This window comes from Canis lupus, chromosome 7 (assembly GCF_011100685.1).
Source record: "Canis lupus familiaris isolate Mischka breed German Shepherd chromosome 7, alternate assembly UU_Cfam_GSD_1.0, whole genome shotgun sequence".
NCBI classification, from domain to species: Eukaryota; Metazoa; Chordata; class Mammalia; order Carnivora; family Canidae; genus Canis; species Canis lupus.
In genome coordinates, this window is record NC_049228.1 from 10,901,902 (window position 1) to 10,929,813 (window position 27,912).

At 51.3% G+C, this 27,912-nt stretch overlaps 1 protein-coding gene and 1 long non-coding RNA gene across 9 annotated transcripts in view; one reads left to right on the forward strand and one right to left on the reverse strand.

The window, feature by feature from the left end:
• Positions 1-1,832: 1,832 nt before the first annotated feature.
• On the reverse strand, positions 1,833-18,593 carry LOC102156627. 3 transcript variants are annotated; one of them, XR_005361942.1, is made up of 6 exons: positions 18,511-18,593; positions 8,408-8,486; positions 3,644-3,731; positions 2,799-3,470; positions 2,513-2,619; positions 1,833-2,181 (listed from the first exon to the last, which is right to left on the reverse strand). It is a non-coding gene; the product is annotated as an uncharacterized LOC102156627 (long non-coding RNA). The 3 variants fall into 3 exon arrangements; XR_005361940.1 differs by having other exon boundaries at positions 1,833-2,186; XR_005361941.1 differs by having other exon boundaries at positions 1,833-2,186; positions 8,408-8,489.
• A 7,307-nt stretch (positions 18,594-25,900) lies between these two features.
• Positions 25,901-27,912, forward strand: part of VASH2 (vasohibin 2) — a 38,216-nt gene continuing 36,204 nt past the window's right edge. For 4 of the 6 annotated variants that reach the window (XR_005361943.1, XR_005361945.1, XM_038542110.1 and 1 more), the window contains exon 1: positions 25,903-26,193. Coding sequence is in view for 2 of the 6 variants with exons in the window: in XM_038542110.1 (XP_038398038.1) it covers positions 25,918-26,193 (276 nt within the window). In the remaining 4 variants the exon portion in view is untranslated. Of the gene's footprint in view, positions 26,194-27,912 lie in introns of all 6 variants that reach the window. The other 2 variants (XR_005361946.1, XR_005361944.1) reach the window with 2 other exon arrangements.

Below are 27,912 nucleotides of genomic sequence, written 5' to 3' on the forward strand. Positions count from 1 at the left end.
AGACAGCTTCAATCGTCCAGTAGGATCATGTAAGCTTTGCACTTTCTTGTGTGCCTGAAATCAGGCTGCTTTAGGCTTGTGCCTCTGTAACCTACCAGTAAATCTGGCTTTTCCTGATTAGCCCTGAACACCTAGCTGCTGGACCTTTGGCTGGCCCTGGGCAGGGAGACCCATTTCCACTCCCAAAATGGGAAGAGCACCCCCTCTGATGGTCATTTCATGAACTGCTCTGGAGACTCATGGCTGAAATTTCCTAGCTTGGGATGAGGGGACCGGATGTGTGCATGTTTGGAGGAGGGGGAGCGCCAGTTCCTTTTAGCCATATCTCCAAACCAGGACGAGTCACTGGCCCCCAACACACACAACACACACCCCACATGTTAAACAAGTGAGCGTCCTGACACCAGGCAGTGGTGAACACTAGCCATTGACAACTTCTCACATGTTTGTGATGCTGTCCAGGTAAATGCAGGCATATTGTAGTTCATTGCACCTCACAGGTGTTGCAGTTTTTACAGATTGAAGGCATCAAACAGGTCTATTGGTAGCATTTTCCCAATAGCATTTGCTCACTTCATGTCATGTGTCTGTGTCCTCACAACATTTTGGTTATCCTCACAACATTTCAAACGTTCTCATTAGTATTACATGGGACTTGCTGCAATCTCATGATCAGACTTGAGGGGATGAGGAGTTGCTTCTTAAGGATGAAGACACAGGGATCTCTGGGTGGCGCAGCGGTTTGGCGCCTGCCTTTGGCCCAGGGCGTGATCCTGGAGACCCGGGATCGAATCCCACGTCGGGCTCCCGGTGCATGGAGCCTGCTTCTCCCTCTGCCTGTGTCTCTGCCTCTCTCTCTCACTGTGTGCCTATCATAAATAAATTTAAAAAAAATTATTTAAAAAAAAGGATGAAGACACAGTGGTGTCTCGAGATGGAATCCACGGATGAAGGTGCTGCGAAGATTGCTGAAGTGACCGCAAAGCGTTTAGAGCATTACATGAGCATTGATAAATCAGTGGAAAGGTTTGAGAGGATTGACTCCAATTTTGAAAGAAGTTCGACTGTTGGTAAAATGTTCTCAATGCTAACAGAGAAATCGTTCACAAAAGGAAGAGTCAACCAATGTGGCAAACTTTGCTGATGTCTTATTTTAAGAAATTGCCACAGACACCCCAGCCTTCACCCCAACCTCCATCACCCTGCTCTGTCAGCAGCTATCAACATCAAGGCCAGACCCTCCCTCAGCAAAAAGATTAGGACACCTGAAAGCTCAAATCATGGCTAGCATTTTTTGGCTAATGCTAATAAAAAATACTAAAAAGTATTTTTTTAAGATTTTATTTATTTATTCATGAGAGACACAGAGAAAGAGAGAGAGAGAGAGAGAGGCAGAGGCAGAGACAGAAGCAGGCTCCATGCAGGGAGCCCGACTTGGGACTCGATCCTGGGTCTCCAGGATCAGCCCTGGGCTTCAGGCGGTGCTAAACTGCTGAGCCACCCAGGCTGCCCAATAAAGTATTTTTTAAATAAGGTATGACTTTTTTTTTTAAGGCATAATGCTGCTGCACACTTACTAGACTACAGTATAGTGTAAACATTCTTTTTTTAAGATTTTATTTATTTATTGAGAGAGAGTGAGAGAGCACGAGGTGGAGGAGGGGCAGAGGGAGAGGGAGAAGCGGACTCTCCGCTGAGTAGGGAGCCTGATTCTGGGCTCGATCCTAGGACCTGAGATCATGACCTGAGCCGAAGCAGACATTTCACCAACAGAGCCGCCCAGGCGCACTAAACATAACTTTCATAGGCACTGGAAAACCAAGACACTCACTGGACTCGCTTTATTGTGACACTCGAGTTCTTATGGTGGCCTGGGACAGAACCTGTGGCACCTCCGAGGTACCTCCAAGCACAGTTGGTAGATGAGCCGACTCAGCTTAACTGTCTTGCACAACTTCTGCAGGATGGGAAAAGTCATGGTGTTTTGGCTGGAGACTGCTCCGCAGTGGAATCCAGGAACCAGTCCTGGGGCCTGGATAGGCCCTCCCTGCCGTGCTGCCTGGGGCCTGTCCCAGTGGCACAACGGGGGGGGGGGGGGTGCTTCTTTCCTTCCACAGGGGTCCCGCAGCTCAGCCTCATGCTTGCTGGTCCCTGCTGACCCCAAATCAAGCAGCAGAGGGCCTGCGCTGAGACAAGACAAGTTCATGTTGGGCGAAAGGATCTGCATGGTGTTTTTGTTTTTTCAAAGATTGTATTTATTTATTCATGAGAGACACACACAGAGAGAGAGAGAGAAGCAGAGAAACAGGTAGAGGGAGAAGCAGGCTCCATGTAGGGAGCCTGATGCGGGACTCGATTCTGGGTCTCCAGAGTCATGCCCTGGGCCGAAGGCAGGTGCTAAACCGCTGAGCCACCCAGGGATCCCCGGATCTGCACAGTGTTAGCCTCCCAGTCAGGTTACTTGGGGACCTGGGGACACATGCTCTCTCTGCACGTTGGAACAAACACTTACCCGTGCCTGGAAGAGCGAAAGCACCTGCAGCGGCATCACTCCTCGGCACTGCTCCCTGTCACATGCTTCTCGGCAGGCTCCCAAACCTTTGTCACCTGCTGGCACACCTAGAAAGGAATAGTATTTGTACAAGCCACTGGGACAGGTGCATGAGGCTGCTCTGACTGGGGTCCCCCTGGCGTCACCCACAGTACCCTTGGCCCTACCTCCCACCCCAGGGCTCCAGGCTCACTATCATAGCCTACTGTAACCAAAGGTTCTCTAACTCGAGTGTCCCCAGAATCACCTGGACGGCTTGTTAAAAGCACAGTGCTGAGCCCCAAGCCCAGAGGTTCGGATTCTGCAGGTCTGAGGTGTGAGGCCCAAGAGTACATATTCCTGGTGAGTCCCCGGCCAAGGTGGCACTGCTGATCCGAGGACCACACTTTGAGGACAGCTTCACAGCAGCTGCCAGCTGGCCTTGCTTCCCCAGGCAGGCTGAACGCACACCTGGCCTCTGCAGGTGGGTCTGCCTGGGTTCAGCGCCCTCGCCCATGCTCCCCTGGGTTGCCCCAGAGATGCTTCCTCTGGCTTGACTGGAAACAGGACCTGGCTGTTCTTTTCACTGTGCAGATGGGAGGCTTTTGTGTGTCTCCAGTGAAGAGGAACAAGGTGGGGACCTGGCTCCTCAGACACCGGGGCAGTTGCGAGCCTAGCAGGTGCACCTGTGTCTGTGGCCGCGAGGGAAGGCAGGTGGCGCTGCTGGCCCGTCTCCAGCCTGCGGGGACCGCGGCCACCCCGCATCTGCTTCTGAGCCAAGACGAACTTCTGCCCCCACGGAGCCCAGGGAGGGCCAGGCTGACCCCTGGAGAGCGGCAGGTGTCGCTCCTCCCCGCAGCCCTGCGTCTTCCTCCCCTCCCCGTCCTTCGGGCTGCTTCAGGGTGGGTTACGGGTGGGAGCAGAGGGAAAGGGGGCAGAACTGGATGAAAGCAAAAGAAAAAAATAACATCTTTCACTGTCTCTCAAAAAAAAAAAAAAAAAAAGAACTGGCTCCTAGGAAAGCAGTTCCCTCCCGGTGATGACAGCACGGACGCCCCACCCCACGGCCCCCGCCCCAACTCCCTCGGCCAGGAAAGGCAGCGAGGCCCTCACCTGCTCCCCTGGTTTGGAGAGGAGGCTCAGAGTTCTGACAGGGAAACACCTGGCCTCCTTCTTCTGCGAGGGGACACACCTGAGGAATCTGAACAGTGAGAAAATGTGTGTGTGGGGGGGAGCTGAACATTAGCGAGGGGGCCTCTGGGGGCAGGGGTGAGGGGGCAGGGAGCAGCTGAGGGCAGGTGCCCGCAGAGTTGGTGCTTGGGCGGGCGGGCAGCACCTGTGCCCCTGGCCAGACTGCCTCTACCTCCTTTCCCACAGTTTCTTTTCTTTTTTTAAGATTATTTATTTATTTGTTTATTTATTTATTCATGAGAGACAGAGAGAGGCAGAGACACAGGCAGAGGGATCTCCAGTTTCCTGCGCAGTCTGGGCTGACTTTCCTTCCAGAAGGACATGTGGCCAGTATGTTTTGCACGTTCCTGTCACTTCAGCGCCCTCCCCGGACAGGCGAGCTCTTTAGAAATGGGAGAGATCCTCCTGAAATAGAGGGGTTCGCAGGAGACCAGATCCCGTGATGATCCCTGTCCGGGGCTCACTCGTCGTTTCACAACAACCAGGAATGCCTTTGATTACAAAAAAACCCCACAGATTGTTCGAGCCCCCTCCCAGAAACTGATTCCTTAGACCCAGAATGGTGCCGTGAAAGTTTTCACAAACGTCTGACGTGTTCCTGAAGCAATTGGGCAGTGGCCACCCTTTGCCCGTGAAGGCTCTTACCGCCTTTGTGGGGAGCCCTGGGTTGTGGCTGAGTGGGGAGATTCCTTTTTTTTTTAAGATTATTTACATATTTATTCATGAGAGACACAGAGAGGCAGAGACACAGGCAGAGGGAGAAGCAGGATCCCCATGGGGAGCCCCATATGGGACTTGATCCCGGGATCACGCCCCTAGCCAAAGGCAGACACCTAACCACTGGGCCACCCAGGCATCCTGAGTGGGGAGATTCCTCCTGAAGCAGTGCTTTGGGAGCTCAGAAGATCTAAGCACATCTCAGGGTCAGGAAGGAACCCCCAGATAACCAAACTGAAGCACCGTCCAGGGCTGAGGAGAGTGCTCATTGGTGGCTCCTCCGCAGGAGGGCATGAGCATGTCCATGGGATGTCCATGGGCAACATCGCTGATCCATTGGCAAGCAATGCTGGCCAGGCCCCCAACTAAAGGGTTAGGGTCCTGCTTTAGGAGGGGATAATAATATGTTCCATCTGTTGAGAACAATCCCCAAGGGGTTCATCTGCATGATCTCATCTGACCCAGTGACGGAAGCCCCCCCGCAACAAGCCTGTAATCTGTGTAAAATAATGTATATGTGCTTGTAGATAATTTCCCAGCACCCCTTGCCTCCTTCCTTTGGGCCCCCAAAGGGCCTCCTATAAAAAATTCTGGAGCCTCACTAATTACAACCATTTTGCAGAAGAGTAAACTCAGGCTCAGCCCTGCCAAAAGTTGCATAGCTAGGAAAGAATGGAGTCAGGGCCTCACTCCTCACTCACTTGGGTCTCCCTCTTCAGATTGCCCAGGGAGGGCCTCTGCTGCCTCCTTTAGAAATGGAAGGTCAGAAGGCCCAAGTCAGGGGTGGCTGGCAGCAGCTCCGGCCCCAGGCAAGGAACTTCTGCAGCCCAGCGTCCATAATACAGGTGCCTGGATTGGTCCAGAGAGAACCTCAGGACAGAAAGCCTCCCATACCCAACCTGCATGGGGTAGCTGCGCCCTGGTTCCTCAGGGAAGCTCCCCTTCTAAGTCCACTCCACAGCCTGGGCCTCACAGTGAGGATGTGGGTCAGTGACAGAAGCTGGGGAAGACGTTCCTGGCTTACACAGATGGACACTCTGGGCCTCGGGTGATGATGATGAGAGCGAGCCACACTCGTGATCGCTGAATTTAGGGGTGTAACTGGAATCTTCTGGCAAGGCAAAAAGGCCAACGAACCACACTCACATACTCCTGAGCCAGACAAACAAAGGAAGTTTGAGGGTCATCTATATTAGGCTCTTCGATAATAATTATGTATCGAATAAAGTTTAAAGTATGAATCCTGGGACGTCTGGGTGGCTCAGAGCTTGAGCCTCTGTCTTCGGCTTTGGGTGTGATCCCAGGGTCCTGGGATCGAGTTCCGCATCGGGCTCCCTGCATGGAGCCTGCTTCTCCCTCTGCCTGTGTCTCTGCCTCTCTCTCTGTGGATATCTCTCATGAATAAATAAATAAATCTTTAAAAAAATAAAGCAAAAATCCTATCATGCTTTTCTCGTGCTTATTTTAGTGACAGTTCCGTGCTTTCAAGTCTGCAGCAGAATATTTATCTTAAATATTCTCCAAAACCAAAGCTCCCTTGGTTTTGGATAACCTGTACCGTGAGGTGGCTGTGGCTCACCTGGTGAACTCAGGGGAAGAGCAGGGCATCTGGGAACCACCATCCAGACTCGGCTCAGGACTCACCTACACCTGTGACTTGTGGTGGCCAGGCTGCTCCAGGGACCCCATCTGTCCCTCCTCTGGATAAGTGGAGCAGTGACTTTGCTCCCTCCTCTCCCCTTCCCGTCTCAGGCTCTGCTCTGCATCCCTGGTTGGGAGCCCAGAAGGCAGAGATGGGCACCCTCTGGACCTTAGGCTTGCTCCAGAATGGAGAGGCTCTCCCTCCCACCGAGGGACCGGGCCAATGTCTCAGGTCCTGGGGTGGCTGGAGCTTCCTCCCTTGTCAGAGATGCTACTGAGCCAACGAGGGGCCTGGGAGCGGAGGGCAGGGCAGTTAAGCAGGGAGATGCTCGGTGGCTCTTGGCTCCCGTGGGTCTCCGGATGCCTGGCACGATAGCCGGCCTGGAGGCCTCTGCAGTGGGGGTGGGCAGTAGAGAGCGGTGGACGGAGCGTACACAGGCTCTTGTGTTAGATCGCGGAGGAAATGGTCGCCTGCCTCTTACTAGCTGTGTGACTCTGGGCCAGTAACTAAACTCTCTGAGCTGAGTTTTACTGTGTGTGCAGATCAAATGCGACCATGACTCTGAGTTCCCCACACAGTGCAGGATGCCCCACAGACACTGGTTCCTGGGCCCTTCCTCCTCCCCCAGAATCCACCTACCCAGCGAGCTGGGCACATCCCCCGGGAACCCCACAGCTACCAGGTCCTTCCATAAAAAATACAAAATCAGTCAGTCCCCAGAGTGCTGAGCCTCCTGCCCCCGCTGTGTCTGAGGCCAAGAGACAAGGGAGACAGCACGTGGTCTTTGCCTCTGGACATATCCTTCTCATTCAGCTCAGATGTCGCCCCCCTCCCTGCAGTTCCCCGTCACACAGGCAGGATGGAGAGGGTGGCACGCCGAGGGATCCTCACATTTTTCTCTTCTCCCTCCAGCCTCCCCCTCAACCCCCAGATCCCCTGGCAGAGTGGAGTGCCAGAGCAGGGGAGCCCTGGGGCCTCAGGGGCCTAGTTGGCAGGGTCCCGGGTGGAGTCCTGTGCCCTCTCCGAGATGACGGATCCTCTGCTGCTTCTGGTTCCCTGTGAGGATGATGGAGCCTGCCCCTGATGGGGTCATCAGTTTGGCCATAGAGGCCTCTCCAGCCAGCTATGCCTGGTCCCCATGAAATATAAATGCAGGTGGGTTTGGCCTTCTAGCAACAGAATTTGGGTTTGGCTCTGGCCTGGACTCTAGGCTAAGTCTTAACAACCATCCGTGAGGCTAGACTTCGGTGAGGCCCTTGCTACACCTGTGGATTCCCCTGTGCTTTCCAGAACTTGCTTCTTGATCGACATATTAGCACTGCTGTGTCCTCAGCCAGAGTTGGTCCAGAGATGGAGGCTGGGCTGCTGTTTGCTCTGCAGCCACTGGGTGACAGTGTGACACTCTCCTACCTGCAGCGTCCTGCTGCTGCATCCCGCAGCCGGGATTCTCAGACTTGTGTGCACCAGAATCACCCGAAGGCTTGTTCAAACATTTTGGTCCTGCTTCTTACTAGCTGTGTGACTTTGGGTAGGTTACCAATCTTTCTGAGCTGTTTTCTGGTTTAGCAGGTCTAAGGTAGGGGCTGAGGAGCATTTCTAACAGGTTCCTAGGTGATATGGTTGCTGCTGTTTCAGGGGACAGTCCGGGACTCAGAGCTCTCTCAGGTCCCTGGGAACCCAGTGGCCTGGGATAAAACTCTCTGATTTCAAGAAGCAGGTGGAGGTGGCCACAGCTCTCGCTGGAAGGCTCCTCTGCTGACACCCCCCGCCCCCAACATCCTTTGTCACTGAATCCCTAGAGCACCTCTCCACCAAAGCCCTCAATGGCCAAACAATTAACCTTTCTCCAACCGCAGGAATTCAACAGAGTCTAGGAGCCACTGGAGAGAGAACAGGAATTGGAGGAAAGTAACTGGAGAAGGTCAGAGAGGAAGGAGACAAGAGGGGGGAGCCCTACACATGCGTAGTAGTCCCAGGGCCCATCCCAGACGGGATAACCACCATAGGTTCTGGGGGCCTGAGACCAGGAGACAGACCTTGCCAGCTAAGAAGACCCCTGGAGGCCAGGCACTAGAGGCCCCCTCGTGTCATGGGTGCTAAGTTCTGGCCAGTGGAATGGGTGCTAAGTGATGCCATTCCTGACCTGGCCCATGAAAGACTCCCCTGTGATCCTCCACTCTCCCAGCATGTGTGCCAGTTGGATGTCAAAGTCCTGGCCTTCCTCGAGGGTGACAGAGCCTTTGGCATCCTACGTCATTGCGTAGAGCACAGCACTCCACCTCCGTCCCCATGCTGTTAGACTACGTGACAGAAGCGTGAAGTCTTACTGAATTAAGCGGCTGTGATTTCAGGATCTCCCTGTTACAACAGCTAGCATCCTCTTGACCAATGTATCCGATGCCTGCCCTGCTGAGAAATGAGAAAGAGAGAAGATGTCACTACAACATACAACCTTGCTGGTCTCTCCATGAGCCTGATCAGAATGGCTCTAGGACAGTAACAGTCACCACCTGCTGAGTGTTGTCAGGTGCCAGACACTGCTTTGCCTTCATGAATTCATTACTTCTCACAGCAGTGTGACAGGTGATGCTATTATAGTCCCCATTTTGAAGGTGTAAATCTGAGGGGGGCGGTTGGGGTGTTGTTAGGTATGGTGCCCAGATCACATCCTGATAGCTTCAGGCAAGAGGCAGAGCTAAGATCCAAATCCAGGATATCTGTCTATAGCCCACACACATTCTAAACTGCACCATCTGCTCCCCCAAGGACTCAGGGCCCAGTCCTCAGCTGTGAGGAGCTTAAGCTGGATTGGGAAAACATGATGTAGACCGGGGAACATGAATTTGGGAGTCAGAATTTTTCTGACCTTTGGGTTGCTTGCTGGGATATCGTGATCTATAATAAGAAATAAATATTTGGTCTTCAGTCACTGTTTCTGGCACCCAATCCCCAAGCCCTTGGAATTTCCTGTGATAAGCGCGATAAAGTGTCTCTGGTTATGGTAATTAGAGACTTTTGGAAATTACCTAAAGATGGGAACTGATTGCCACAGGTACAAGCCATGTGATTAGAAGGATAGAACTTTTGGGCTCACCCCCCACCACACACACACACACCCCTACCTCTAGGAAGGGAAGAGGGGGTGGAGGTTGAATCAAATGCCAATGGCCAGTGATTTAATCAATCATGCCTATGTAATGCAGCCTCCATCAAACCCCAATAGGACTGGGTTCTGAGAGCTTTGGGTTGGTGAGCACACAGAGATTCAGGGAGAGTATTGTACTTGGAGGGGGCATGGAAGCTCCAAGCCCTTTCCTCACACCCTATCCCACAGTCTCTTCCATATGATTGTTCCTGAGTTATATCCTTTTATAATAAACTGGTAATCTAGTAACTGAAATGTTTCTCTAGGTTTTGTGAGCCACTGTAGCAATTTTTTAAAAAAAGATTTATTTATTTGAAAAATAGAGTAAGTGATTGAGAACGAGCATGGACAGGGAGGAGGCAGAGGGAGAGGGAGAAGCAGACTCCCTGCTGAGCAGGGAGCCAGACACAGGGGCTGGATCTGGGACTCTGGGATCATGACCTGAGCCAAAGGCAGACACTTAACCGACGGAGCCACCCAAGCATCCCTCACTGGGGCAAACTAATCAAACCCAAACAGGGATCATGGGAAGCTCTGAGATTTCTAGCCAGTTGGTCAGAAGTACATGGAACCACTTGGACTTGGAACTTGTATCTGAAGTGGGGATGGAGGCACAGTCTTCTGGGACTGAGCCCTTAACCTAGAGGAATTGACCCTATCTCCAGGTAGATACTGTCAGAGTCGAGTTATATTATAGCACAGCCTGCTGGTGTCAGAGAGCTGCCTGGTGGTGTTGGTCATCATCCCCCACCCCACATGTTGGAATTGGGTGCCAGAACTGACTTGCTAGATGCAGAGACCACTGACTCCACAGTGGAAGGGGAAGGAGGAAAGGGAGGTGGGATTAAGGCGACAGGAAAGATCCCAGTAACTTCATTACTCAGCTGGATGAAATGATGTGTAAGAGTGGGGAACTCTGCATGACTCATCACATTCCCAAACTTCCCTTCCTTTCCGGCTCTTTGCACCATCCTGCACCCTCCCCAGCTTGTGGTTCCAGATCTGTCCCAAGAGTTGAACACAGGAAATAGTCTGTTCCACTGTTGTATCCCCAGTACCTAGAACAGTGCCAGGCACATCGCAGGTGCTCAATAAATACTTCTGGAACGAACTAAGGAAGCCAGAAACACAGCTGGCTGGCACTTGGCACCGAGAGTCTATCCCTCCCCTTGGAGTCTCAAATCCTGGAATCTTATGGGCAGTGGAACTCTTGAGAGGCCATTTGGTCCACACCTTGCTTCTACTGAGGACTGCCTGCCAATCATCTTCTCCCTCCTTAAAGTCTTAATGAATGGCAGGGCTGAAAGAGACCTTTAGGGACCACCTGGCCCCGAGGGTCTCAAACTTGGCTGTGTACAGTATTCCCGATTGTGGGGGATACTGATGCCTGGACCCGCTGCCAAAGATTCCAATTTCATTGGTCTGGGCTGCAGCCCCCAGGTGGTTCTAATGTGCAGCAAAGGTTTAGAACTAGGAAACCAGTCCAGCCCCCTCATTTTACTAAGTCTGAGAAGAGGGGGGTAGAAGGAGTGCCTAGGATTATTCAGCCAGTTCCTGGTAGGCTTGAGCCCCAAATCCAATGAGTGCTCTTAAAAATTCATTTAGGACCTCCTGGCTCTTGTAGCAGGATGCCCTTCCCAAGGTCACGCCTGTTACTTATTTTTCTTTTCTTTTTTTCAAGATATATTTATTTATTTTAGAGAGAAAACAGGGAGTGTGTGTGAGTGGGGAGGAGAAGGAGCAGAAGAGGGAGAGGATCTCAAGCCGACTCCACACTGAGTCCGGAGCCTGAGCCCGAGCCCCTACGGGGGGGATGTGTGTGGCAGGGGTTGGATCTCATGACCCATGAGATCATGACTGAGCCGAAACCAAGAGTCAGATGCTGAACCAACTGAGCCACCCAGACACCCCCCAAGGTCACACATTTTAAGCCTTTCTTCATCAGAGTGGATTTAGATTTGACCCAGAGTTTCAATGCAGCCCCAAAATACACCTCTACTCTATCCTCCTTCCTGCTCTGTGCTGCCCTCCCTTTACAACCAACGTGTGTCAGTTCCTTGGCTTCTTTTTTTTTTTTTTTTAAGATTTTATTTATTTATTCATGAAAGACACAGAGAGACAGAGACAGAGACACAGGCAGAGGGAGAAGCAGGCTCCATGCAGGGAGCCCGATGTGGGATTCGATCCTGGGACCCAGGGATCATGCCCTGGGTTGAAGGCAGGTGCTCAACCGCTGAGCCCCCCAGGCGTCCCAGCTCCTCAGCTTCTTGGGCAGTCTCCAGCACCCCTCCCCTGGAGCATCTCTTGTTCCACTCACCTTCCCTGGCCAGTTCCTCTCTGCTCTTTCTTCCTCCACCTCAGCTGCCTTGAACCCACTCATTCTTTTGCTGGTTAAACTCCTCCCCAGAGCATCCCACCCTCACTGAGCTGCTCCCTGGCAAGACCTAGAAGAAGAAAGGGAGTTCTCCTTTTTTCCCCATCCTTTTCATTGGCGACTACCCCCTCCCTCCCAGCCCTGCAAAAGGAGGGTTGGCCCCAGAAGACCCTGCACACAGCTGGCAAACAGCTAACTTGAGTCATAGCCTTGGAACTCACATAATCTGCTCTCATTTGTTTAAAAACAAACAAACAAAACAAAACAAAAAACCCCCCAAACACCAGTAGTCAAAAAAACACTGATAAAGGCTTTGGTGAAAGATGATCCAGAGTAGATAAACTGTTCCTTAATCAGTGGTGCAGTAAATAAACCCCCTCCTGGGGGGCCTCGCTGAGAGTATTTTGGGCTGTCTGGTGAGTTTTTAACCCTCATTAGCCCCAACTAAAAATGGACCTACTGGAATTTTTACAGGCAGCTATTAAGCCTGAGCCAAACTTCCAGAGCATTATTACAAACACTCTTACTAATTATGCCTCCAAACCCGCTCAAGAGCAGAGGAGGCTGTTCTGTTCCTGTCTTCCAGGGCTGGAATCTCTGCGGCTCTCATCCTTGACAATTCCTCCTCCACCTCCCAGCCATGCCCCTGGCCTCTCCAGAACACCCTCTGCTCTTTTAGAACTTGGCCAATCGTTTCTACTTCAAGCATGTTACAGCCACCGGAGCCCAAGTCTCCTATACGTAAGGAGCTCCAACACACTACCTGCTTCCTCACACCTCGTCTTATGTAATCCTTCCAGAACCCCCGTGAAGTAGGTATTATTGGATCAATTTTCAGAAGAGGAAATGGGCTGGGAGTCACATGGCTCAACCAAGTCTCCATAGTGCTGTGTGCACTGACTGTACCTTCAAATGTTTTCTGGATCATGGTGGGACTCATTTTCCTAAAGGCAAGGGGCTTAGAGTCTGCCCACGGGGTGGAATACTGCCAGAGGCAAAGAGTCATGGCCAAGTGAAGAGGCAGGAGGAGAAAAGTGTGTAGAAAAATCATCTAGTTCCGAGGGGGGCAGCCCTGGACATGGTACTACTGCATGGCTCATAGATAGGTCTTAATAAGCCTGCACACTGGTTCATGGTGGAATGTGGGAGAAATCGGATTTCCTTCTAAAAATTTTTTTTATTATTTATTTTAAAGATTTTATTTATTTATTCATGAGAGACACACAGAGAGAGGCAGAGACAGGCAGAGGGAGAAGCAGGCTCCATGCAGTGAGCCCGATGTGGGACTCAATCCCAGGTCCCCAGGATCAGGCCCTGGACCGAAGATGGCACTAAACCGCTGAGCCACCTGGGCTGCCCAGAAATTGTATTTCCTAAAAAAGATTCAGACTTCCAGGTGTATCTTGAAAATTATAGATCTGAGCACACCAGCCATTTGGCCAACCAGTTGTTGAAGTTGACGGGCAGCTGCCCTCCCTAAAGGGGCCTGCCCTCTTCAGTTCACAACAGGACCCCTCAGCCAACTGCCCTTGTTTCTCTCATCTGACCCCTGTTGACATATGAGTTTATGGCTCCTGATCGGTTTTCCACCTGCCCCCTTCCTACAGGAGAAGCAGGACCTCGAGAGGTGAAGAGACTAGAGTCATAGGTAAATGGGGTGACCTTAAGAAGACCACTTAGCTTCCCTGTGCTGCAATTTCCTCATCTATAAAATGGGAATAATATTGATAGTTCTGTCTCAGTCAGCTCAGGCCACCATAACAAAAATACCCCAGACTGGTGTGTGTGTGTGTGTGTGTGTGTGTTCATTTTCTCATGGTTCTGGAGGCTGAAATCATCAAGGTGCCAGCAAATTTGGATTCTGGTGAGAGTTCCCTTCCTGGTCTTGTAGACCATGGCCTTCTTGCTGTGTCCTCACCTGGCTTTTCCTCAGACTGAGCACTTGAAGGGGCGGAGGCAAGCTCTCTGGTGTCTATCCTTATGATCAGGACCCCACCTTTAGGCGCTCACTTAACCATAATTACTCCCTTAGAGGCCCCACGTCTGAAGAAAGCCACCCTGGGGGGTTAGGCCTTCAACATACGACTTTAGGGCAACACCAACATTCACTACATGACAACGATGCCCACTTCCTAGGGTTGTTGTGTGAGGGTAGGATGAGTCCAGGCTTGAAGAGCACTCAAAACAGCATCTGGCACATAGTACGTTTTGGGTAAATATTAGCAATAATATATGATAAAAATATTGAGGGTGAGGGCTTCCTCCGGCATTCTGCAGGGCTCCTTCTGCCAAAAGCTACGTCATCATGGGCACCCTCTCTGCTTCCCAGTTATCTTCCATAAAAGCCAAGGAGAGTGTTAGAATTAAGAAAGGAAGACGTGCTGGCACGTTTCTCAGGCAGACCCCCTTCCTCGAATGGGATACTCAGGGAGCACCAAGGGGGCTGCTCAACGCGAGATGCCAGGGTGCTCTCCTCAGGGCAAGCCCAGCCACCTCCTCACAGTGCTGAGCCCATGTTCTTTCTTCAGCACATCCAGGAAGGCCTTCGGCCTCGGAACGTGCTTATCCATGGTCTGGCTACGCGTGTTTAGTTAAATCCTCGTTCCATCTTACCTGCCCTTGTCCTGCGTCTCCACGGGTGTGAGGGTCCCCGGGAGGCGCTGGGCCTCTGCCTGGGTCCTGAAGACCGAGGCCAGGGGTCACCTCCGTTCACCCCCAATCTGCTTTCCGCTCTGCCCTCTGCCCTGGAGGCTGCCCTGGGCGCACCGCGCTCCTGTCTCCTGCTCCCCCAGGACTCCTTCAGGCCCAGGGCAGGGACCAGCTCCGGGCTCCTCAGATCCTCAATGATTCCCCCCATCTTGTCGGTGACTCTGTCAACAGGCCCTTTCAAAAGCTTTATTACACATAAACCTTTCAAAAAATTTTTTGATTTATTTATTCACTAGACACACAGAGAGAGAGGCAGAGACACAGGCAAAGGGAGAAGCAGACTCCCTGCGGGGAGGCTGATGTGGGACTCGATCCCAGGAGCCCGGGATCACAACCTGGGCCAAAGGCAGATGCTCAACCGCTGAGCCACCCAGGTGCCCCTCACTTAAGCCTTCTTGAGACTTCCACTTGTTTCTCACTCGTCTCTGACTGATACAGGAGGAACCAGATCTGCACATAGTTTTTCAGGGGACAGAACAGAGATCTGAATCCAGAGAAACTTCTCAGTGGCCAGGCGTGATAGGGTTTGCATGCAATTGTCTTCAGGGAAGGTTGTCCGACTCCAATTTCCCAGGATATTCATAATATTCATCTTGAGGCGTTCCCTACACACCAAGAAGTGGCTTCCTGCCTCACCCAGGATGTTCCAAGCAGAACTAAGATTAGCAGGTGGTGTGCCTCTCACATCCCAGAGGGTTCCTGGACCGTCAGAACCCACCCCCCCCCCCCCAGGGTAGCTCCTGTATGACATCAATCCTGTGCCTCTGTAGTAACTGCTTTAGGTCTCATTCATCAGCGGGGCAAGCCTGGGTCAGTGCGTTCCCATTTTCCTTTGGGACACAGAGGCTATATTGTTCAGCTTACTTCATTTTCACCTTCCTAAAGTACCCAAGAATCAAAAGGAGAGCTTTCTTGGGGCGGCTGGGTGGCTCAATGGGTTAAGCTTCTGCCTTTGGCTCAGGTCATGATCACAAAGTCCTGGGATCCAGCCCTGCATGGGGTTCCCTGCTCAGCGGGAAGCCTGCTTCTCCCTCTCCCTCTCTTCCTCCCCCCTGCTCATGTGCTCTCTCAAATAAATAAATAAATAAATAAATAAATAAATAAATAAATAGCCTTTTTAAAAAAAAGAGCTTTCTCACATAGCCTAACCATCCCATAGCATGTGAGCAACTGGTCCTCTCTGTGTGAATCTCAGGAAAACCCCACAGGAGCCAAATCCAAGTATTGGTAAGAGGACTGCTGCTGCAGAGTGAATGTTTGTGTCCCTCTGAAATTCATTCGTGAAATCCTAACCCCCAATGTGATGGTATCAGGAGCTGGGACCTCAGGGAGGGGAGGAGGTCATAAGAGTGGTGCCCTCGTGGAAGGGATCAGCACCCTTATAAAAGAGGTCCCAAGGAGTTCCTTTGTCACTTCCACCACATGAGGACACAGGGAGAAGATGGTACCTATGAGGGCCAGGAAGCAGGTCCTCAACCAGCAGCTCCTTGAATCTGCCAGCGCCTTGATGTTGGACTTCCCAGACTCTGGAACTATGAGAAACGAATGTTTGTTGTTGAAAAGCAATGCAACCTATGGTATTTTTGTTAAGGGGTAGGCACAGAGCCTTCAGCTGCACTGTCTGGAATGGGACAACAGGTTTCTCCTCTGAAAGCGGCCATTGTGACAGAAGGCAGTAATTTTACAGCAGATGATTCTCTTATTCTCTGGGTGAAAAGTAGCTGTAATCCAAGGAAGTCTTAAATTTCTGCTCCCTTGGGCCAAATGTCCTCAAAGGACCTCACAACCCTCAACCTGGTTGGAAGGACCATTGTCCAGGATCCCCGTGCTGCCAGTGGCCTAGTCAGGCCCCAGCACCATCCTTTCCCTGGTGGCTCCCCTGGTCTTGCTCATCCTGTTTCTCATTCTCCTCAGGCTCCCCACCCTCTGGTACCCTCTCTTCAGGGGATATTAGAAAAAATAAATAAGCTTGAAATTCAAGGGACTCCCCATGAGGTAAAAGTTTGAAGCATCAGGACAGGTAAACTTTTCGGTCATAAGGACATCTGGGAATTATCTGTGATTACCACTTAAGTCCATGTTCTTCCTGCTGTTAAAAAAAAAAAAAAAGTGAAAAGAAGGAAAAAGAAAAGCACTGGATCAGGAGGATCTAAGTGTAATTCCCAGTTCTGACACTTACTAATTTTATCATCTTGTGCAAGTTACCTAACCTTCTAAAGCCTCGGCTGCTTCCTTTGTAAAATGGAAATAATACCACCTATCTCACAGGCTTATTTTTTTTTTTCCCACAGGCTTATTATAGTAGACATTTACTCTGTTCTCAGGGGTTATTCAGTTCCCCTGCTTTTTAAAATGTTTTACTTGGAAATAACTTTGAACTTACGGGAAAATGGTGAGTATAGGAACAGTGCAAAGAATGTCCATATACCTTTTACCCAGATTCATCTACTGTTAACATTTTGCCTTATTTCCTCTCTCACTTTTTCTCTGTACATATGCATGGCAATATGCACACACACAAGTGTGCACACATGTGCACACACAGACAACGGTGCTTTTGTTTCTGAACCACTTGAGAGTCAGTGGCCCTTTCCTTCTCTATGCCTCGATGTGTGTTTCCCAAGAATGAGAATCGGGATAGTCCCTGGACATCACTAGGGTAGAGTTTATCAACTTCAGTAAAGTTAAATGCATACTTTTTTAAAAAAAGATTTTACTTATTTGAGAGAGAGAGAACACATGCAAAGGAAGGGGCAGAGGGAGAGGGAGAAGCAGACTCCTCACTGAGCAAGGAGCCAGACTCGGGACTCGATCCCAGGATCCTGAGATCATGATCTGAGCCGAAGACAGGCAGATGGCTCACCCAGGTGTCCCTCTACATAGACACAATACTTTTATCTAATCATACATCTATATTACTATTTTATCACTTTGTCCAATAATTTCATTCACATCATTTATTTCCCTGCAGGTCAAGAGCTAGTTTTTGGTCAGATGTCACACTTAGTTGCCATGTCTCTTTGGTCTTCTTAAATATGGAACATTTCCACAGATGTTGTCATTTACTACACTGACAGTTTTAAAAACAGAATGCTCCTTATTTTGGGTCGGTCTGATGCTTGTTCTTTTTTTTTTTTTTTTAAGATTTTATTTATTTGTTCATGAGAGACACAGAGAGGCAGAGACACAGGCAGAGGGAGGAGCAGGCTCCATGCAGGGAGCCTGATGTGGGACTCGATCCCAGGACCCTAGGATCACGTCCTGGTCTGAAGGCAGGCGCTAAACTGCTGAGCCACCCGGGCTGCCCTAATGCTTGTTCTTTTTTATTTATTTTATTTTTTATTTTTTTAAAGGTTTTATTTTTTTTTAATTTTTTTTAAAGATTTTATTTATTTATTCATAGAGACAGAGAGAGAGAGAGAGAGGCAGAGACACAGGCAGAGGGAGAAGCAGGCTCCATACAGAGAGCCTGACGTGGGACTCGATCCAGGGTCTCCAGGATCACGCCCTGGGCTGCAGGCGGCGCTAAACCGCTACGCCACCGGGGCTGCCCTAAAGGTTTTATTTATTCATGAGAGAGACAGAGAGAGGCAGAGACACAGACAGAGGTAGAAGCAGGTTCCATGCAGGGAGCCTGATGTGGGACTTGATCCTGGGATCCCAGGATCATGTCCTGGGCCGAAGGCAGGCGCTAAACCACTGAGCCTCCCAGGGATCCCCTGATGCTTGTTCTTGATTAGATTTGTGCTATGGATTTAGAAAGACTGAGTTCCCATCAATACCTCTAACTCTAGTTCATCCCACATGGTCCTTCTTTGCTTCTCCCCATCCCATGCTGTTCCCTCTTCCATATGAGGACACTGTCTCCCAACACTTTCAGGGCAGAGACTCGTCTGCTTAATCCTATCAGACATCTCAAATAGTTTCAGAATTTTGCAGCCTCTTTTGAACATGCTGGTTATGTCTGGGGGATTTTCTACCATGTGAATCTTCTTTCTCAAGGTGAAATCTGGAAAGCCCCCTCTCCTATTTTCCTTGCAGGTAGGGCATAAAGTGGTGACTTGGGTTCCACCAGTGACACTTACTACATTCAACCAACATGAAATCTTGATTTCCAACAAGACAGAGGAAGACAGAAGCTCTGCACTAAATATCTGTTTTGCTGGTGAGGGTGGGTGAATAGTCCAGATTTGGGGATTTACCCTTTTTCCAAGAAAGATACAAATCTCTTCAGTCATGAAGTTTCCTTCAAGGTTGTGGCAAATTACCATCTCCAAGATCATCTAAGGGAAGAGAGTCATGAGTAGAGCTACAGTTAGTTGGATTCAAGCTACTATAGCTCATTCTAAGGCTGGGATTAATATTTATCATCTCCCTTCCCCATGACCCACCCACTCTAGACTTCCTTCACTTTTGTCTAATGCTTCAGCTGCTTTATCTGGATTGGTTACCTGATTGAGTCATCTTCATACGTGGGAGAAGGTCTAACACTCTTTTTTTCTTTTTTAAGAATTATTTTATTTATTTATTCATGAGAGACACTCAGAGAGAGGCAGAGACATAAGTGGAGGAAGAAGCAGGCTCCCTGCAGGGAGCTTGATATGGACTTGATATGGAACTCTGGGATCACGACCTGAGCCGAAGGCAGATGCTCAACCGCTGAGCCACCCAGGTGTCCCAGGTCTAATGCTTTTAATGGGACTGCCTTTAATGAGTTTAATTGCTATTCCTGCAAAATTATTGCTTTCCCTGGAGGTACTCTAGTGAGTCCCTAGAGTTCCCTGTAATCCAGGAGAAGCAATCCAGGCCCCTTGAGGTGATCAGAATCACAATACTGTAACTCCTTTCTTTGCCCTGTGGCCTGAAGTGGCCAAAGCAGCCAGGTAGCAGTCACTGCTTCCAGGGCAGTGGAATCTTACTGTGTACCCTGGCAGAGCTATCTCCCTGGAAACCAGAACCTCTTACCTAACAGACTCCGAAGTTTCAGGGACAAAGAGCCCAAATTCCTCAAGTGGGTCATGGGCTGTAATGGTGAAACGTGCCACTTGTACTTCCATCCCTTGGTTCTGGGATGCATTCTTTCTAGCTATTGAGGATTAAGTGCCATTCGATGGTCGATGGTCGTTAGCTGAAAGCACATCACAACCTGGAGGACGTACCACAACTCTGCAAAGTGTTATACGCTAGCTTTGCCTGAACTGATTTTCAATAGGCTTTTTCGCTATATTATGGGGTCAGCTGTTTCTGGGTGTGGGATTTGTGGTAAGACCAGTAGATTATGGTCATGAGCTCATCATTGCCCCATTTTTCACCATAAAATGGGTCTCTTGCTCTGAGGAAATGTTGTTGTAAAAAAAAAAAAAAGAAAAGAAAGAAAGAAAGAAAGAAAGAAAGAAAGAAAGAAAGAAAGAAAGAAAGAAAGAAAGAAAGAAAGAAAGAAATGTTGTTGTATAAGGTAACATGTCAATAGATAAGGTATTCTGGAAGCTTTCAGATGGTGGTACTGCCTGAAGCCCTGTGGGCAGGGAAGGCAGTGGATGTTTATATTGATTGTGGTAAAGTCCACTCACTGTCCCCTCCAAGGTAGAAAGTCCATATAAATTTATCTGCTCCCAGGTGGCCATCTGAGCAATGTTGTGAGACTGAGTGCTTGGCATCAGTCTCTCTGATCGGCCATTTGGGCTCACTCAACAATGGCAATAGCTTTGGGCCAGATGTGACTTAGATTTGGAAATGAGGTGAGGATCTATGATCTTTCCCTATGGTGACCACAGTCAGCCTTCTGCTCACCAGCTATTTTTTCTGGTTCTACAAATCAAGCAATAGCCTGAATGGCTGCTTCTCTGTCTCAGCCTCAGTAGGGTGACCACAGGCGTCAGTTTGACTGGGATGGTCCCCATGTAATCATTACTAGCACACCTTTTCACTCTCGAAAGAAGCTCAATGTGGAAAGTAAGTTCTATGAATACCCGTCCCTTAGGGACACCATGATCTATTAGCCAGCATGAGTCCACGCAGAGTCTCATGGATCACTCTTCTCCTCTGTTGTCTGTTGTGATATGTTCACCTTGTCTTTTATGATTAAGTGCTCTCTGCTCACCTCTGCAATTTGGGGATTTTTGTCATCTTTGCTAATAGTAGACCACCCACTTACACAGCACCCTTCCCCCTACCATCATCCCTGGACTACAAGGACAGCCGCTCCCAAGTGCCTCCTTAGCAGTGCATCCTTTATGGCCTTTAGTGAAGTGAGCGTCCTAGGGGCTAGCCCAGGGAACTAGTCCTGTGACCGGTTCTTGAGCCTTGCTTAATAAAACCTTCTAGGGATCCCTGGGTGGCGCAGTGGTTTAGCGCCTGCCTTTGGCCCAGGGCGCGATCCTGGAGACCCGGGATCGAATCCCACGTCAGGCTCCCGGTGCATGGAGCCTGCTTCTCCCTCTGCCTGTGTCTCTGCCTCTCTCTCTCTCTCTCTCTGTGACTATCATAAATAAATAAAAATTAAAAAAAAAATAAAACCTTCTAATATTCCCTCCTTCCTGACTCTTCTGATAGCTTCCTCTATATTACACAAGGAAGTCTGCTTTTCCCACTTTGCTTATTATGGAGACCAGGCTTCAAAGACCCATCCAAGCCAACAAGGGGATGAGAACAAGCTCCAGGCATCCTTGCTAAAACATTGAATGCTGAGTTCTGTATGAGTAACCCCAAAGCAGTGAATTGTTTCCATTGAGCTCTGCTTCCCACCCCCACACACTACCCCCAAATAGAACATCTTCAGGATCTACACACTTTTCCACAGTTCCTGCCAGGACACATTAGCCAAGCCCTACAATATCTTTGGCTGGTAGCTTTTTCTCCCTGGAGTGGGGCTTCTTCTTCTTCTTTTTTTTTTTTAAAGATTTTATTTTATTCATGAGAGACACACACAGAGAGAGGCAGAGACACAGGCAGAGGGAGAAGCAAGCTCCATGCAAGGAGCCCGATGTGGGACTCGATCCCGGGTCTCCAGGGTCACGCCCTAGGCTGAACGTGGCGCTAAACCGCTGAGCCACCCGGGCTGCCCGAGTGGGGCTTCTTCTTTCCAGTGTGGGCCATGCTAGCACTTGACTCTGGGTATTGGTGGAGGCAAGAAGTGGTCTTGAGGAGAACAAATCATGGAGAAGGTGGGCAGGAGCATTCACAAGGGATTTGAAGAGTCAAGAACCCTCATCCACTGAGACAGCCCTATACCAGGACCCCGGGTCCCACTCTTCCCCTATCGGGGCTCTGACTATGACACGGAAGCCAGCGAAGTCCTCGTATTTAGTATCCTTTGCAGTTCTGCTACTGTGTGATCAGGTCCTGGGCTTGATTTTAAGAGTCTATCCTATGGTTATAGGAAATAAGACTCTTAAACTTGCCGTGGAGGCTCTCTGGCTTTCAGAGCATTCCATGAGCTGGTAATTAACTGCTCTGAGCCTGTCATTTTCTGTTTCCAAGGTCTTTCATACCTTATAATTATCATTGTTTCCAAACTGATTGAGTGCCACAGCCACTTGATCTCCTAATGTCTTGCTCTCCACCCAATTCACCCCAATTAAACACAAGTGAAAGCTGCGGTGCTCTTGTGTATCAGAGTTACTACCTTTCCTCTTATCACCAGCAAAGGGTTCCACTGACTTCAGACAGGTAGGCAACTGGAAGTCCATCCTGAGCATTTGCTCTATAGAAACCATTTGTGGAACCAATTGTTTTAGCTGTTTCTCTAGAAAGCAGAATCTGAAGCAAAGATGAAATCTGACTAAGAAGGCAGCAAGGGTGAGAAAAAAGGGAAAGGGGATAGGATAGGATGAGAAGCAATGCAAGGTGGTATGTTATCATGCCAGTAACTGCTTCCCGACCAGCTGCAGAGAGCCATGGCCAGTCAACAGGCATGTCTCTGCTCAGCCACACAGGACGTCTCCAGACAGGCTATGTTGAAAAATCATGACCCCGAATTGTCCACAGAAGGAAGGAAGGAAAGTGACCTTATCTGTCCAGCTCCCTCTCACCTCCTGTTTCTCATTGATCAAGAGGCTCCCCACAGGGAATTGATTCCTTAAGATGCATCATCCAGCCCCTCACATGGCTGCTCAGAAGCCACATCCTGCAGTGTGGCATTTCCTCTGAGTCTAGAAGTAGTGGGGGAGTCAGAGACTCCGCACATGTGGTTGGCCAGCCTGGCTGTGGAGCAGCAGCCAAGAGGGACTTGCCTGGGGCAAGTGCTTAGTCAGCTCCGGTGGCTGACCTGCACAGATCTAGTTGGCTGTGGAGGTAGCTGTAGAGCCAGGAGAAAGGTGAGGTTTAGCCAAGCTTGTTTGATACACACTTTGGTAGGTTATTAACATCAACAAGTGGTGGAGCTAGAAATCCATCCAGGTCAGATTTTGTCTGAAGTCTCTTTGAGACCCAGCAGCTGACACTTGAAAAATAAGATACTATTTCGACCCATTTTTCTTGTTCCACACCTTCCACTACACATCTCTGCTATTCTAGTCATTATGTCAACAAATGAAATTGACCATGCTCTCAGAGGTCGAGCATCTAGTCACCACGTGTCCCTGTTCAAATCAAAAGTTGGCTCTGTCCCACTGTGTGGATATATATGTGGCTACATCACTCTTACTATTTGAACTTTCAAAACCCATAATCTGTCTGGCCTGGGTTCAATGTTACGTAACACTAAATACACAAGAAAATGAAGAATAGAGTTGGCTGGTCTATGCAATGAGCACAGTTCTCTAATGCAAAAGAATTCTCAACAAAAGGGCCCCTTGTCTCTCCTGCCCTTCATTGGGACAGCACAGTTCACTTCAGAAGCCTTCTTACCACCTTTCAGGAAAAGTAGGTAAATCTCCTAGCTCTCTTCCTATGCTATGTTACCTGGGTCCCTACCGTACCCCGCCCCCAGAGAAGAGAACAGACAGTTGGGATTTTGGAGATGAACAACAAAATCTTTTCAGGGAGTTCTGGGGGGCCTAGAGCAGGAACGTGAGCTGATAACCTTCTCTGGACCATAGGATTTGATTCAGGTAGCAGGATCCAGGCCCTGGTATAACAGGGTAATTATACTTGTTTGGACTTGGCCTGAGTGGGACACTGGGAATTGATGCCAAGGAAGGTGAAACTTGCCAGACATTCTTTGACGTTCGCCAACTGATCACTTGAGCTTTGAGAGCTCAATTTTCTCCTGTGGGATTGTGAGGCCAAATTCTCATCCCATGCCTACAGGTCTTCATCCTGGTATCCTCGCCTCTTGGGCTTGAAACTAGGAGGAAGTTTCTCCTTGAAACTAAGGAGAGGGGGGCAGATTGGAGAGACGAATGAGCAGAGAGGAAGGATGTTCACGGTGAGAAAACAGATCACTCACTGAGGCATGTTTTCTTTCAATTGAGAAATAAAACCTGAGGCAATTATATGGTGAGAGGATCATTTTCTTTCAGTTTCTTGATTTTTTTCAGGGGTGCTGTTTCATTTGCATCATTCACAGAATTTCCTGAGTCAGCCCATTTTTTGTTGTCTGAATGGACTTAAGTTATTGTTCTCATTGTCCAGAACGCAGGTCTCCCTGCCCAGGCCCCGGCTCTCAGCTGTGCTCCAGGGCCTCTGCTGGCCCTGGCTGCTTACCATGCCCTCCATCATCAGCGGCTGTTTGATGATCATGTTCTAAACTCCAGGTTAACTTGGCATTGCTCTCACAACTGCTTACCCTCTCAAAGCTGGCATGGAGTTTAAAGAGAAAGGACATTATGGCCAGGCTCCTGAGTGTCCCTGAGAGAGGAAGTCAGAGAATCACAGAACCTTAGAGCCAGAACAGAACTGGGTGGGGGTGGGGTGGGGGGTGGGATCTGTTCTTTTCAGACCGAGAAATTAAAGCCTAGAACAGGCAAGTGGCTTGTCCTGGGTCACACAGCTTAGCCGAGTGATAACCCTGGACTTAAAGCCAGCCCCTAGGTCAGTAATCGGGTGCTCTTCCCATCTCAGTTTTCTTTTTCTTAAGGGAAAAAAGGGGAAGGGGATGCCTGGGTGGCTCAGTCAGTTGAGTGATGGACTCTTGATTTCCGCTCAGGTCATGATCTCAGCGTTGTGGGATCAAGCTCCACATCTGGCTCTGTGCTCAGCGTGGAGTCTGCTTGTCCCTCTCCCTCTGCTCCTTCTCCCCTCAAAAATAAAATCCTTAGAGAGAGAGAGAGAGAGAGAGGGAGAGAGAGAAGGTGCCTTTAAGGCCAAAGTGTGTCGTGGACAGTGCGGAAAGGCTCCCACTTCCCCATGGCTTTCAAGCATCTCTCCAGCCCCTTCTCTAACTCTAGCTGTGATAGAAGAGTTGGGGCCTGGCTGACCTCCTGGATCTTAGTGTCGCATATGAGCTTGGGTTTAAAAGGAATTTATTAATCACGACTAATGTCAGAGGGTACACGCTGTGCCCCCTTTGTTGGTTTCGGAAAATCTGTGAATTGAGTGCCTTCGTGTGACAGCCCCGGCCTAAACCGCCCCTCACTCCCTGGCGGGGGCAGGTGACTGTGTCCAGCCCTCCCGAGGGAACCAAGTTCTAAGGACAAGCCCTCCACTACCTGGGGGCGGGGGGGGGGGGGTGCGTTTCTCGGGCGGCCTTCGTTTCCGCCCTGCGCTGCACACCTGCAGACCCTCGCAGCGCCCCGCTCCCGGCCTCAGGCCCCGGGACCAGCGCTCCGCCCCGCGGGGGCCGCCAGGACACGCCACCCCCGGACTCCGCGCGGCCGCCGGGCTCCCCCCGCGCCCCGCCCCTCCGGCCCGGGAACCCGCGGAGCCAATCAGAGCGCGCGGAGCTCGCGGCCGCGGAGTCCCGAGCGCGGGGCCCGCCCCTCTTTGTTGCGGTGGCCAATGGACGCGTTCGGAACGTCGGCGGCCGCCCGGGTGACTCGGGTCCATGTCACAGGATAACATTCGAGGATGGGACATGGAATGAGGCGACGGCCGCTGCAGCCCGCGCAGCCCGCGCCGCCCCAGGCCCGGCCGCCGCCGCCGCCGCCGCCGCCCGCAGAGGCTCCGCGGCCATGAGGTAGGGTCGGGGGCTGCGGCCGCCCGCCTCGCGCCCCGCCCGCGGCCGGTCCCCGGGGCGCCGCGACTCGGTCAGGGGCGGGAGGGCCTCCGGGCGGAGGGGGGCGCCCTGCACCGCGGGGCCCCCGCTGCCTTCCCGCCGCGCGCCCCGCACCCTCCACGCCCCTTGGGTCCCCGGGGCCTGAAGCTCTGGGGCCAGGTGCGGGGCGCCCTCCGCGGAATTGCAGGGCTGCAAGCTCGGGTGCGATTCCCGGCGCGCGCGGGGAGCGGGGAGCGGGGAGCCGGGAGCCGGGAGCCGGGAGTGACGCGCCCGGACCACCCCGGGGCCCCGCCCCCGCCCCCGCCCCGGCCCCGGCCCCGCCTCGGGTGCCCCCGGGGTCCGCTCACGGTGGCGTGTGCTGTGTCTCCACCACTGCAGACCCGGCCCGTAAGCGAGCTCCAGCCGCGCTCCCGGTTCGCGCGCCCTGCGGCAGCCTGAGGCATGGAGAAGGCCGTCCCCGCGGGGCGCTGATCCCCGCGCCCCCGCGCCCCCGCGGCCCCGCCCCGGCCCCACCATGACCGGCTCCGCGGCCGACACTCACCGCTGCCCCCACCCCAAAGGCGCCAAAGGCACCCGGTCCCGGAGCAGCCACGCGCGGCCCGTGAGCCTCGCCACCAGCGGGGGCTCGGAGGAGGAGGACAAAGACGGCGGGGTGCTGTTTCACGTGAACAAGAGCGGCTTCCCCATCGACAGCCACACCTGGGAGCGCATGTGGATGCACGTGGCCAAGGTGCACCCCAAGGGGGGAGAGATGGTGGGCGCCATCCGGAACGCCGCCTTCTTGGCAAAGGTCAGAGGCTTGAGGCTTCGATGGACGGGGCGGGGCGGGCAGTGATGGGAACACCTGAGTCCGTACGTAGCAGGTACAGGTGATGTCCATTTTCCTGGTCCCGCCATGAACTCCTTTATACTCCCCATTCTTCCGACCAGCCCCCACCCCCTTCGCTTAATTGAGATGTTTCTCTTGGAAGCCTTAGAAATGGGGGAGGGAGAGGTAGCGGGCTTGCTGTCCTGGGACTGTGTGGGCTGGTTGTGCCAAGGTCCCTTTGAATCTCCAGCCGAACTCCGTGTACTCACCACCCCGAGTATATCCTCCTCCAGCGAAAGCTGTAGCCGCCAGGTAACACCAGGGGTGCTAAGAACGCGCCCCCCCCCCAAGGATCCCACCCTGCTTTTCCTCTTTGGAGACTCTAAGCCCCCCCTGTCTCTCCCTTGCAAATGATTTATCAGGCTGTGAATGAATTTTGCAATCAACCAGTCAGACTTCTCAGCGTGAATCATTTCTAGACTTTTTGCCAATTTTTTTTTTCATGGGGGTGACTTTCACCTCTGAAACTTGCAAAGCAGTGAACGATCTCTTTTCCCAGCTTATCTGGGCTCCTCGTAAGGAAAAAAAAAAAAAAAGGAAGAGTTTTGGCTATGGCTTAAAAGGGACTTTCCAGGACACATGATGCATTAGTCTCACTGGATAGAGAAAGAGGCTCGGGAGTGAAACTCTTTCTACCTTGGAGAGAAGCCAGCCAGCCGACTGAGTTTGGTGGCCAAGGATATAGTTAGTAAGACGAAGGGAGGGAAGGAGATGTGCGGTGGTCACTATATGAGACATCAAAATGCAGGCTGCGGAGAAATGCTGCAGATGGTTTCCGTTTCCCTCCCGGGAACACTGGTGTGGCTGAGAAGATTCCTGAGCTGGTCTAGGAATTCCAGACCTGAGACCTGAAAGGCCATCTGGCTGAATGCCCAACCTAGAGCATCCGGTGACCTGAGCATCTGAGCCCTGCAGGCTGGAAAGCGGTGTGTGCCCTTGGGGAAGTGACGGAGCCCAGTGAGCTTCCTGCTGCAGCCCGTTAGTGTTTTATTACCAGCAGGTCGAGGAGCTCTCCGTTATGCCCCATGAGGCTCTGTCCTGCCTCAGTGTCAAGCTGCGATCACTCTTACTGGGTTTTCCTTGAGCATGAGAATGACACTGGTCCTGGCTGGTTGTTCTGACTTCAGATCTCATGCTAACGTGAGTGAGCCTTGCTTTGCTTAGGGAGGACCCGGGGACCCTTTAAACCTGGAAAAGAGGTGGCCACAGGGGCCACAGGCCTGTTCCTGCTGTCCCATGCTGCCATTCTCATTGAGCCTCCTGAGCACTTGACCCTGCTTCTAACTGTGATGTCATCTTCCTCCTGGCCTTGTGTGTGTGTGTGTGGGGGGGGAACCCCTTTTCCCCACAGGAATCAGGGGATGTTTGTTTTGGTGGAGAGCCATCTCCCACCTCTCAGCACAATCCCTTCTTTCCAAAGACCTTGTTAGGGCTAGGGGGCTTGCCACCTCCCGGGCAGCTGGCCCTGGGGCCCGGCCAGATTTAGGTCTTGGTGGTTGGGAAACTCTTAGTTGGAACGGAAACTCCCCTTCTTCACCTTTAGCCCCATGTCCCCACTGATTCTCATGCTGCCCTTTGAATCGGGGCAGCACATGTCGTCGACCTCCTTTGAGCACACAGCTCTCAGCTCCCTAGAATGTT